Source organism: Kryptolebias marmoratus, linkage group LG6 (genome assembly GCF_001649575.2).
Source record: "Kryptolebias marmoratus isolate JLee-2015 linkage group LG6, ASM164957v2, whole genome shotgun sequence".
In the NCBI taxonomy this organism is placed as follows: domain Eukaryota; kingdom Metazoa; phylum Chordata; class Actinopteri; order Cyprinodontiformes; family Rivulidae; genus Kryptolebias; species Kryptolebias marmoratus.
Genome location: NC_051435.1, coordinates 22,954,062 through 22,967,934, shown reverse-complemented (window position 1 = coordinate 22,967,934; position 13,873 = coordinate 22,954,062). Strand labels below are relative to the sequence as shown.

The window sequence follows — 13,873 nt, the reverse complement described above, 5'->3', positions numbered from 1 at the left end:
TTTGTGTTTAAAGTTATTTGACACGAGACAAATTAAAACATGTCTTATCAAGTTCTGCAGCTGCAGCAGACGGCAGGCAGTTGACATTTCAGAGTTAGGCCAAGAGGTTAAAGGGCAATGAGGCCAAACTTCAGCATTTAAAAATAAAACCAGCGTTTCCTGTCTTCACACCTAGAAACATGTTACCTGCAGCTCACTGACTGCAGCTCAGATTCACTATCTGTAAAACACAGAACAGTGTTATCACCCGCCACTGGGGATAAAGCTTTTGCCTGGGTGTGCATGTTTGTTTGTTAGTCGCGTTAGCAAAATATCTTGTGATCCACTGGATAAATTTTAATTAAATTCATAGAAAGTAATTATTCAATAGACATCTACAACAGCTTAACTTTTGGAATCAGCCCAATTCCAGATGTCAAAATGCCAAAATGACTGTAACTCAGTCAGTTTTACTGATATTGAGCTAAAATTTGTTGTGGTAGTAGCTGAAAGTCATTCACAACACATACTCAGAGCATGAACGTCGTATCGAGCAAATTGTTATTTTCAAGCTTTACCTAAAACGGATCAATCTCTGTCATTTGTTGACACAAGATGATCTTAGTTTAAAACTCTGGTATGAATGAAGGCGGGTGATATGCATCTCTTCAAGAAATGCAAGGGTTTTAGTTAGAGTAGAAGCTTTCTGGAAGCTCACCTCACTTAAAGCCATTTTTATGCTGTCAGTTTTTGAAGAACAGTACTGCAAACGTGTTCCTGTTTTATTCTATCACTCACCAAGCACACTGTAAATGGGTTTTAAGTAAGCTGCAGGTTTAGATAAGGACATAAAAGTAGTTATTTTTTGCTTTAGTTTACTGAGGCTGTTTAAAGCAGCAGATCTGACTGCTGTCATAAAGACGACAGGGTCAGACAGTTGGACAGCCAGTCCCTTGAGTCACCGTCACTCAGCCAGCAGCCAGTCATTTTACCAGGCAGACAGCCAACCAATCAGTCAGGAGCCAGCAGGATGGACCTCTGGCCAGATACTTCTTCTGCTAATCCACTCAGCAGAGAGATGCGAGTTATCCCGCCAGCAGCCCAGCAGGTAGGCTGGCTGACCTGTCAGTCAACCCAGTGGGTAAGCTAGGTATGGTATAAAAATATTACTTAACTGAAAAATAAAAAAAAAAAAGCTTGTAGTAAACTGAAAGATATAAATAAAGCGAACACAGACATCACTATATTCTAAGGTCTAATCGCCCTCAGAATGTCAGTCGTGAGTGTTTTTGGAACAACTTGGAGTAATTACAGATGATGCGGTCAGAGTGAAGGAGGAGATTCACAGCAGGAATATTCTTCCATGTCAAACGCCAAGAGCCATAAATACAAGTAAAAAGAGGAGAAGAATTACAGCCACCGACAAAAGAATGGTTTCACTCAGAGAACAACATCTGGTCACAGGAACTAAATACTGTAGGTGCACTGATCAGAGTTTTCTTGGTAGATTCCAATTTTTGATTTTTGTATATCTCTGAGTTGACAATTTCCAATTTGGATGCCAGATTTTGATAAACAGCAGCCCTTGCTTAGGGAAATACTGTTATATTGGTAAAAGTCTTATAAACTTTCTGTTTATTTTAATTATTCTGGTTTGGCTGATTGGTTGAGAAAACCATTGCGTGGTTTGACGAAGTCACAACACGGGCATTTTTGCTTTCCGCTGACTGAATGAAAGCATCAAGTGGTTGCTTTCATGGTTCTGTAGTCAAACAATCAGCCACACACACAGCAGACAGGCCAACTACAGCTTGAAGGACAAGTTGGGCAGACAGTGACCTGAATGTCTAAATTCAACTGCTTTGTTAAGAAGATGACATCATTGTCTCATTGTCATATGACATTTTTTTTTCCCCATCTTATTTCTGAACTGCACCTTTATTTTGGACCCTTGTCTCCCTCTCGTCCTTGCAGGATCTATTTCAATCTGCCCCCCCCCTTCCACCAATAATACCATCTTCATTTACTGCGTCGTTACAACACACACTCCACCTTCTCTCCTTCCTCCCGTCCGTCTCACTTTCCCTCAAGTGCAGTTAGTTGTCGAAAACAAGGCGTCCTGAAGCTACTCATTATCATTCCTGGGCATGAAATGGTGGGGAGACACAGTGGCGGCCATATTGTTGCTAAAGTATTACAGAACACAATGAGAGCAGAGCGAACGGAACCACGACCTCGGGGGAGTGGACAGCCGCAAAATGGAAATCTCATGGAAAACAGAGTCTTTGGTTTCTAGAGACCAACAGGCGTTGACACGTCTCTAACAGGGACCCTGAGGGGCTCGTTTCAGGCAGGATTTTAAGCTAACCGTCACTCTCCTCCACATGCGAAGCAGCTGCATTTCAGCTGAAAGTTAAACAAGGTTGCAGCTTCACAAACCACTGGATTTAAAGGGAATATTGTTTTTAGAAGTCGCTCAGCATGAGGGGGGAATTTAAACTAAATAGTTCTTAAATGAGAAAGATCCAGATGCAGTTTAGTTCATCTACATTGACTAAAATTTCTATTGTTTTTAGGTGAAAATAAACCAGTTTTTTTTTTGACCATTCATTACCTTCTGAGATAAGTAATGGGTTTACTGTGGGTAAACCTAGACGTCCGAACATACAGAAAATACCTCTTACTGTGCATGCTTTTATCATGTTTGGTTACTAACAGCATTTCAAATCACATTTATACCAAAACTTGACCTTCCTAAAGCCATCACCAACCTGGATCTATTACACCGGATTTAAGTTCATAACAGTCAGAAGTAAAAGCCGTTTCCAGGCAAGATTTTAGAGTAAATCTGCCTGTTCTGGTCTATCTAAGTGTTGACTAGTGATCAAACAAAACTCAACTACAAGCAAACAACTGCAGCTGATGTTTGGCTGATCTAGACTCAGTTTGTCTTTATCAATAAGACATAAGAGAAAAGTCTGAAGAACACAACATCAGCAGAGAAAAAGGAACAGAAAATGTGAAAAAGTAAAAGCTTTGCGCTCGCTGTGATCTACAGCAGCAGAGGGGGGTGAGGGGTCCATGTATGGAAAGACAAAAGAGTCATAATTTGTGGGCTCTAAAATGCCCTCCGGTGTCTAATAAAACTCTGGTAAATACATCACCGGGCATTTAATAAGCTCAAAAAGTGCAAACAGCACATTACCACTCACTGAGCTGTGAGTGTTTAACATTTTATTTTGTATTATCCCAGTCTAGGCCAAGTTAAGTTAAACAAAAACTATTTTTTATACTATGTTTTTCTGTTTGACTGAAGAGATAACTTCATTGTGAAGTTTATCAAACCTTTTGTTGAACACTTGGCCCGTGGGATACTGTTTTACAGTTCAGAAAAGTTAAATATTATAGTGCAAATTAACTTTTTTTTTTAATTTTATAGTTAAGTTGCCAGTTGCCAAATTCTTCTTTGCAGAAGTTTATACTACAAGTGTTTGTTTGTTTGACTCAGCTCCTAGGATGTTATTGAGGTATTAAGCTAAAATTTGGCATGTTAGTAGCTGAGAGTCTGTGAGAGTAGTGGAGTCAACTCTGTCTGTTAGCTAAATATCTAATGAATTGCGATACATATATTAATAAAATTCCCAGAAGGTAATCATTGGACGTGCCTCTGCAGCTCATTAACTTTTGGAGTCAATTTAGTTCAACGTGGCCTGCTCAGGTAACTGACCTTAGCTGACACAAAAATGACTAACTCATTCAGTTCTACAGATATTAAGCTAAAATCTGATTTAGCTGAAAATCGTTCATAATTGCAAAACATACTGTGAGTGCTAACAGATTTTGCAATATTGTGTCATATCATGCATGAGGTTATTTCCAACATTTAACCAAAACAGCTACATCGCCATCATCTCTCATCATAAAATGATCTGAGTCCAAAACTCTGGCATGAAAGGCAGCAGGCGATATGCATTCCTTCAAGGAAATGCTAACCCGTAAATTAAATACATAGTTATATAATTTGTAATCAACTGCCTATTGTTACTTTTACATAACTCCTACATTTTAGAAAAGGGATTCTATATATATTGTGCCTTTCACACCTCCAGACAGCGGGGAGGTGGGAGGGGGTGGGAGGTGACAGACAGCTTTAGAGTGTCAGTTTCGTTCCATGAGCTATACTCCCAGAGAGAAGATGTAAAATGAGAGAAAAAAAAAAGTCTGTAGAAAAGCAGAAAGTTCCCTGAGGGAACTGAAAGAAAAATGATGCTTGCAGTAGAGTTTTCTCACTAATCAAGATCAATTTCCTCCCTCTTGAACCCTGGTGCATTACATCAAGCCACCAGCCGCAGCTTGATCTTCAGAATGCAGATGTTGCAGCCACATCCGTCTCCCTACGTCTTCCCCTTCTGCTCCCGGTAACTGTTTGAGTCTAAGATGTTCCCATCTTGTGTTCCCCTACATATTGCAGGGAAAACAAAGACGGTGGCTGAAGAAATAGGACAGCGGGTAGAAACTTTAAGAAAATGAGCAAAAAAAAAAAAAAAAAAAGTGAAAGAGAAGAAAACATACAAGAATAAAAAAAATAAATAAATAAACTGTAACAAAGAAGCAGAAGGCAGTGGAAAGATGTAAGTGAGAGCTGAAGAGAGAACCAGGCGAGCAGCGATAACTCCTCCTACAATCCTACTGCACTTTAGATGAACCTTCCCAGAGGAGGAAAGAGTGGGGAAAAAAACTTGCTGATTTCTTCTCCTTATCTGAGCTCTCATACTCTCTACGGTCTAAGCTTTCTCTTACTCTATTCCTACCCTTCAATCATATCCTCTTACAACCCATTAGTGCTGGGTGATTGAGAAAACATTAATTTAGAAGCTGAAAAGAGCTCTCCCTTCATGGTGGCGCTGGTTAAAATGGTAAATAATGAGGTTTTGGCAGAAAGCACTTAAAAGAGAGGAGATGTTAGAATCACTTCAGTAAATAGTAATAGCAACAGTGATAGTAATAGGAATAAATAATCTGAACAACAGTTATGTAAAAGAAGAAGATGAAAGATGATGATGTTGGGGTATGGTGGCAGTACTTAAGTGACCTAAAGTATGACTTAGAAACTGATTAAAAAAACAGAAATAAAAATCTGTCAAAGCTGTAACCTGAAGCACTGCTATCCAGTACAGAACTCAAACAGTCTGAAACGCAAATAAACCCCATAATCTAAAAGAAATAAAACACAGCATTCCAGCACTACAGAAATCCACTCCAAAATTGAAATTATGCATCCACTGCATGTTCTACACTTCTCCACATGACAACAACCTCGAGCCAGCTGATCAGATTATCCAATTCTTGCACTATAGATAAGTTCAAAAACCAGAAGAAAGGGTCTACATATAAATATACAATGGACATCTAAAAACTCTCTGTTTACAGGTTCATTAGAAATGAGGGTAAATGCAGGAAATCACAGTGGCAACAGCACCAACCTAACCCCATTTTTGGCAGAAAAAGAGCCCTTTACCCCACAGGCAAACAGCACTGTGAGGTAATGCCTATTAAAGTAGCACCACCTGATGCTTCGTTATTCAAGAGATTATTAACACAGAGTTAGACTCAAATGGTCACAGTGGAGACTCTCATTCAGTGTGAGTAAAGGAATACAAAGAACAATATTCAAAACTGACTATAGAGTTTTCAGCAAAAGAGGAGTTTTCCCTGAAACCTCAACCGTGACACCAGGCTGCTGTTTGCTTCAGTGTCCAAAAAGCAAAGCCACTGTTCATTTATTTCTTTTATGCCTGCATTCTTCTTATTTTTTAATCAACATTCCATTTTTTTTATTTAAGCAATATAATGCAGGAGCTCTAATGTAGAGAAATTAATATTTTGTTTTTTTTATAACTGTTTATGTTTTATGCTTCCAATAAAGACATTTTTATATAAGAGCAAGTACAAACTATAAAACATGCAAATGAAGTGTGAGTGCTGAATTACTTTGCTGAAATTGTTGAAGAGGCTTAAATTGAACTGGTAAAGTTAAAACTATCTGAACAAAAGCTAAAACTAGCAAAACAGTAGATAAAAGCTAAAACCTGGAAAACAGCAGCTAAGAGCTAAAAAAGGGCAGAACAGTAGCTAAAATCTAAACATGCAAGTAGATTTCAAAGAGCCCAAAGTTTTTCAAAGATTTCATTAAATTCAATACAAAATGAAATTTGTGAATGCTGACTCAGCATTTACAAAACAAAACTGAATTGTTTGAGAGAATTATCTCACTTCCCGTGGGAAAAAAATAATAATTCTCATTTTTGCAAGAACCTCCTAGCTCTATTTAAGGGGTTTTCTGTTTTGCAGCAGAAACTTTTAGGAACTACTCTGTGCAACTCTCAAAAGAAAGTTAAGCACAGACTGGAAAGGTTTAGCTTTTAAACAGCACAGAAATGCAGCTGTTGTTCATGGGAAAAAACATGGAGGTGCTAATTAGGTTTTCCTGTCCATGAAAATAATTTTGAAGTCATATTTTCTATAGAATGAGATAAAGTAATAATTCTGATTATGAAATACTGCAACACGCTGACACGTTTTTCTTTGAATTAACCATTAGTCAGTTTCTCTGCTTGTAGTCCTTTTAAATCTGTTTTCCTGAAAAACATACATGTGGACATTAATGTGGAATAATATGAAAAGAGGGCGGCACGGTGGTGCAGTGGTTAGAGCTGTCGCCTCCCACTGAGAAGGTTGCTGGTTCCCCTCTGGCCTGGGCCTTTCTGAGTGGAGTTTGCATGTTCTACCATGACTGGGTTTACTCCAGTTTCCTCCCACAGACCAAAAACATGCATGTTAGGTTAACTGGTAACTTTAAATTATCCCTAGGTGTGAGTGAGAATGGCTGTTTGTCTCTATGTGTCCCTGTGAAGTCATTGGAGATAAATAGGTGCTCCCTGTGACCCAGAAAGGAAAACCAGGTAAAGAAAATGAATGGGTTTGAAAAGAACTTTAACGCACTTCCTGTTTTTCCTTATAATGTCCATTTTTCTCCCTTCCCTGCCTTTATCTCCCTTTAAAACAGGAAGTAAGAATGTAGATGGGTGTGAACACAGGCAAATATGATGTCCTGTCTTTAGGTGTCACCCAAATTCACGTCAATAAATGCTGCCTTGAATTGACTGATGTGTGCTTTAGTGGAAAATCAATATTTCCTTGTCCAAATAGTTTCCTTTGTCCAACTGTTACTTCTGCAAAGCATCCAGACAAACTGAGTTCATTAATTTTAGCAAATAACTGAACCTAGTGGAAACTGGAGTACTCTTAAATATTTACCTGGACTAGAGGTAAAATAGTGCTAAATTCCCAACATGTGCAGTGCTGTTCAGTGATTCGGTTTATATGAACACATATTACCATCACATCTCCCTGATCCTTCCTCGCTGCCCATCTTTGATCTCGACGGTTGAAAATGCAAATTTGATCTTGCAGGCCACAGAGAGAGGCTCGCTCATGAAGTCATAAAGGGCCGTTTCAACATTTAACCATGAAGTGGATTTCTCAGCATGACTTCTAAAATGTGACAAGTGAGCCCTCAGATTTGTTGGCCTTGAGAAATTACAGGAAGATGCAGGAAAGACTTCAACAGAGGTCACTCTACGAGGACTGGGGGTTGTAGGGAAGTACAGGTAAACAGAAGAAGCATAAAAATTAAAGGTAAGCGAGCAGGCATTTATTCTGTCTCCATTTTATAACCCAAACCGCTTCTCAGATGCTTCGGTGTCATAATTAGAGCATTAATGATAAGCAAAGCTATTATCATTTATTCATATAGTTTGCTTTTACTGCTAACAGAAGAATAAAAGAAATCGGTGGAAGAAAAACTTCTTGTATGGAACATTTCCATCTGCACTGGTTCACGCTGGATTGTCAGCTGGAGGCTGAAAGTGTTTTTTCCCCTCAGGATGTGTCAAACTGCAGCCACAGGAGAACCACGAGGGGGGAGAAACATGACAAAAGACTGCAAAGGAAGCAAATATTCAGCAAAATGCTTCAAAACAAGACTAAAAATAAACTGCAGCCAATTACTTTTTAAAATAATTCATTTGTCTGTCATGGGAACTGTCATCCTAAAATCTGTAGTCAAATCTGTACAACACTGAATGTTTTTTTTTCCCTATGTAAAATACCCAATGTGTTTCTGTTCACATTCTAACAGAAACAGTGAAACTCACAGTATTTATCTGTCATAGTTCTGCATGCTGCACTGAAAGTGCTACAGCTAGCTGCTGCTGCTATTAATGCTCGTAAACAACTATAGAATCCGTTGTAAAAAACTGACGGCAATATAAAGGTTTGTAAAAAGTGATTGCATGAACTGCTAGAAAATTGCTGAGGTTTGAATTGTTTTAAGAATATAGAAAGAAAAAAAGCCCTCTTTCCTTTTTTGAGAAATAAGTCATGATGTGTTATTAGAGCTTCTCAGTGATTACAAAGGGTGATTCCAACAATAAACAGGAAACTGGACACCTTTGGACACCTTTTTAATTTTACAGAAGCTTGGCTCTAGATAGAAACACAAAGTCTTTTGGCTAATCTGCCTTTAGGAAAGTAATATCTGTGGTGATTTAGAAATCTAATTTTGGAGAAAAAAATATGTGCAATAAAGTGCAGCATGAAGTTGGAGGAACTCAGGGAAACTTAAATCTCCCCATTTAAATCTTCTGAAAACAACTAAACCACAAGAATGCAGTTGAATGTCATAAAGCAAACCTTATGATGAAATCCAAAGCTGCAAAACACCAAAACGTTTACTCATTCTAATGTGTTAGATATTTGTTCATACGCAGTTTAATTAGTCATGTGTTTGCACCAGGCCTGCTGCACATTTCAGTTATATTCCTGGTGCCTGATCTGTCAAACTAAGAAAGCGCATGAAGTTAGCGAAGGACGTATTAGTGAAATGACACATACAAACTTAAAAATAAATTCTGAAACAAGTTAAAGTTTTAGCTTTAAACAGCTGCAACAAAAGAGGACACTCAGTCGAGTTTACTGACCTCGGTGACGTCCATGACCTTGATGGCCGCCAGTTGTCCTGTCTTGACATGTCGGCCCTGGACAGAAAACAGAAAACATGCGAGATGAGGAAAATGTAAGCTTGTTTTATTTCCTCCAGAGCAAACACACACACCATGTGGTCACCAATCTAGGTGCCTAGTGTTACAGAATGAATAGCTCAGCTAGAAGGCAATCTAAAGCAAACTGACTTTCTCATTGTTTTGTATTGTTGAAACAAGCCAGAAAATGGCCCATTTCTATCATAAAGTGGCAAACCGATGGCAGAAATCTGAAGGTGTTTTATACAAAGTTTTATAGACTGAGAAAACATTCAGGGAAAAACAACATTTTTTAACAAGATGTCTGCCTCATCAATAATGCTGAGAATCACAGGCAAACAAGGAAAAAAAACAACTACTGCACAAGTTATTCAGACTAAAAGGTACACAAACTACATAAATAACATAAGGCAAGAAATTAACTAAGACTACTATTAGCTCTTGAGCTCCTGATATTCTGATGTTTCAGCCATGTGGATCCTAACTTTAGCAGAATAACCTTCTGCACCAACAGACCTGAAGAGTCACATTATCTCCTACTAAGCTGTATAATGTGTTACAACTCCGAATTGAGAGCAAAGACAGCACATTAATTACAGGAGAGAATGAGCAGTCACAACTGATAGCTCATTGGATTGAAAAATTACAGATTTTCAGCCAAACTTTGAATAAAATAACATTGAATGAGAGATCAACTTCCCACTTTGATAAAAAAAAAAAGTACAACAGCCCCTTATCTACGCTCGCCCTCATGGTTCTTTTGGGTGGAGAAGGATAACAACATAGAGCGCTTCCAGACGGGGAGGAAGAGACAAAACAATCTGCAGCATGTTTGTAGATCAAGTCAGTTAACGTGTGTCTGAACTGCCACACGATCAGGTTTCCTTTGTGCAAAACTGGACTCTGACACCTGAACCAGCAGAAACCCCCCCACCCCACACACACCCCGGTTCTGAATGAGCTAGCCCAGTCTGCAGTCGGAGTGATGAGAGATTAACCCATTTTGGTTTAGCCACAGGAGACGTGTGTATGAGTGTGTGCGAAGGCGGGGTCAGAGAAAGGGTTGAGGCTGATTGAGGGAGCAAACGGCAAGAATGACAGGAGGACAAATTCGAGCTGGTGTCAAACTGTGGGAACTACGGATCTACAGTAACAAAACACAATGATGGTTAGAACGATAAAAGAAAACAGCAACACATCTAAGAATTATGGTTTTAGGGTTTGCCCAGACTGCTTTAAAGATTGGAGTTATTTTAACTTTCAAGCTAGTGCAGCAACCATTAGAGCGGAGGCTAAATAGGAGAACAGTGCTTTGTTTAGCCGTGTACACAGTAGCTCCCTGCTCAATCCCCTTCTTCCTCCTTATAAAGCATTCCTGGCCAATTAAAAGCTTTCAGCCATCTGCATTGCAACACATCTAGTGCCAAACACCACATAGTGAGATTTAAGTTGCAATCAATTGAGAAATGTTAGAAAAACACAATCACTGAAGGATGTTTGAGTTTAGTTTAAAACTCCAACATTTTTTAATGAAACTTTTAATCATTCTGCTGTAAAATCAGGTTGGTGTGTGTGTGTGTGTGTGTGTGTGTGTGTGTGTGTGTGTGTCCACATGCTAACCTCCTCCAGCCTCCACTGAACTCTAGCATCCATTTCACTGCTCCCCTGCTGAGTCATCTGTTACTAAATCATGACGCACATTTTTTTATTTTACACAAACTTACCAAGACTAATCCCTTAAACTTTCAAACACTACAAAGTAAATGAATCCCAACATTTTTTCTGCCTTAACAAGCCTATTTTATAGTTTTTAGCCAACAAGAGAGCATGTTTTAGCAGTGAGTGTGTGTGTGTGTGTGGGGGGGGGGTCTTTCTCTTTCTCTCTCACACACACACACACACACACACACACTGCAGAACTGTCTTCAGTGAATGCAGTTCATGTTGAACATCATTTGTAGTGTTAATGACACAGACACTCTTTCACTCACTGACAAACAGACTCAAGTGGACCCAGATTACATTCCCACACATACACATACACAAACACACACACACACAGAGTGTATGGGAGCTGCAGTGTAGATGCAGATGACATCATGACAAATGCTAATGAATGAACGTGACTTTTTCCCTTCCTGAGGTTAAGTTTCATCAGACTCCCTGAAGTGAAAACACACGTTTAAAACTCTGACTAGACCAGAAAGGCTCTGTGTATGTTGGTGCATGTGTGTGTCTGTGTAGGAAAGTATGATGTATGGCAACAAAATTAATGAACACGATGTTCTCTAAATTATTAACAAGTTTGTGTGCATGCGTGGAGCTCCCCTCTGTGTGTAAGAAAGGTGACCTCAGAAAACAAACGCCCTCCAGTCCACCGATACACAAAGATGGGCTAGAAAAAAAAAAAAAAAACCTTAAAAGATGACATCATCTGCTCTGGTTTCTTTGTTCGACACGCACACACACACACACACACACACACACACCTGGTTAGTTCGGACACAGACAAATCTGTCTGAAAGCAAACAGGACAGATCTGAACTGATTCTGCTCATGAAAAGTCTGATTTTCTTTCAATCCTTGAATGAATACAGACAGAATTTGTACGTAAAACTAACAACGCCACAAAATCAGACAGCAACAACAGCTAAAGGAAAAACATAATCTCACTAAAAGTTAGAATATTTGTTGGGAAAGCTGAGCAAAGTTTATTAGAAAAACAATTTGAATAAACGTTTCACTATGAGCTGTTCAGTTATTCCAGCCACAGATATCTACAGCGCCATGATTAACAGAACTAAAATGTAACACGACACACATTAGTTTTATTGCAGTTTGTAAACGGTAAACTGGGCACATCCCGTCAGGTGTGAAAACCTGAGCATATATGATTCTGATTAGAAACATTAGCTCTCAGAGTCAGGGGTTGTTTTGTTAAAATCTGCTTTGGTTCTTTTTTTCTACTTCATCATATTATGGTTGAATACATGCACACACACACACACACACACACACACACACACACACACACACACACACAGTGTACAAGTTTTGTCCGTAGTATTTATGACCCAAGGAATTGGTTATTTGGACCACTCCAAAACTGATGTTCTAAAAGAGAACCTAGAACAGCCTCAAGGTCTTAAAATATAAAAGTAGAAAATGAATCAATTTCTGCAGCATGTTTTACACTGTAGTGTTTCACCGATACAGTTGAATATAAATCTCAAATTCTGCTGGCACTGATTAAAACTTTAAGAGAATTCTGCCAAGACAGATTTTTTTTCAGGATATGAAAATGGCTAAGAACCCCTCATTTAAACACACAAAATCCTGTTTAATAGGAAACTCAGTCTAAAAATTTGCATTTGAAGCTAACAGTTTGAACAGCATGACCGCATAAACATATATATTTATCTGTCCTGCTACACTGTTCAGATTTATTGAAGTGATCTTCGGTGGAATGATCATAAACAATATCTTATCTGTTCAGGGTTTCCCCCAGAAAAGAGGCTAAGCCCGGTGGTAGGTGGCCGATCACCGGCCGGCCGTGATTTAGTCAAAATAAAAGAATAAAGTTAACAGGAAAGTTGAAAATATGGCTATTTATTATGTGATATTGTAAGATATTTGTGCTAAATATTTACACAACTACAGTTTTACAAAAAGGCACTTTTGAAATACTTTTTTAAACAAAAATACAATTAAAATAAGTACAAATTTTTTGCACCTAATTTGATTCCTAATTTAAGTCACATTTACAAATAAATAAAATTAACATAAATGAAAAAGTGCAAACAAGGCCCCAAACAGGGGCCGGTACCCTATGTTGGATGTCACAGTTACGGCCCAGAAGCACAAGTCGATGACATAACCTTTACTGTCCCAATTCTCCAATTTTTGCATGCTTGTAACCACACAAACCCTTCTGTGGACTTCCACTGAGTACACACTTCACAGAGAGGCATAGGGTGGAGTGCGAGTACTGGGACGAGGCCTATGGCTGCACATATTCAGGAGGAAGAACTGTGTTTCTGGCTGTGATACAGAGAGAATGTTTAAACTTACAGTATTCAGTTTGACTTTCATTTATTTATTTGCTTTACTTGTGATTCGCCCATCATATAACTAATATTTCTTCCCTTTGTGGTCTATAAACACTCCTTTTTATCGGCTGCAGCAGTAATCTCCTTTCGTGAGTTTTAAACTGTTTGATTATATTTTCATATAAATGCTGATACAGGCAAACCAGCTCCGCTAGATCACCAAAATCGTCCATTTTGAATGGAGCACTGCGCATGCGGTCCACACCAAGTTACAAAAGGTACACGACGCGATGAGACATGACGTGGGACCTTCGTGCAGGGGCGGGGACAGCGCGATTGCGTCAGTGTTGGCGCGTGTACCCTCGTGCGGTGAGGTAGATAAAGGTAGCAGTTTTGAGGGTGCGGGTGGAAAAAAACGTGTTTAAAAAATAACGTATTTATAATAAACAAGCGGAGCTTAGCCTGTGGCCAGGCTTATAATACACTGGGGGAAACCCTGCTGTTGTACATAGATCTATAAACAGCCTCAGTTTGGAAAATTAAGTTCAATTCTGACTAGACTGATGAGCTAACGGCTAGTCCGAGTAAACCGCTACAACATTCTGTAGATTGAAGCTGTTTTAAGATGGCAGCAATCCACTTTAGCTCATTAGTCTGATCAGATTTAAACTCTGTTTCTCCAAGCTGAGAATGTTCACATGTTATCTACAACAGGTAAGATATTAACTATTTATAACCTTTATA

General features: G+C 38.9%; 1 protein-coding gene across 5 annotated transcripts in view; it reads right to left on the bottom strand.

Annotated features, from left to right (window-relative positions):
- LOC108244197 (mitogen-activated protein kinase kinase kinase kinase 4) overlaps positions 1 to 13,873 on the bottom strand; it is a 109,618-nt gene that overhangs the window by 45,971 nt on the left and 49,774 nt on the right. For all 5 annotated transcript variants that reach the window (XM_017430161.3, XM_017430164.3, XM_017430162.3 and 2 more), the window contains exon 3: positions 9,021 to 9,077. In XM_017430161.3, coding sequence (XP_017285650.1) covers positions 9,021 to 9,077 — 57 coding nt within the window. The remainder of the gene's footprint in view (positions 1 to 9,020; positions 9,078 to 13,873) is intronic.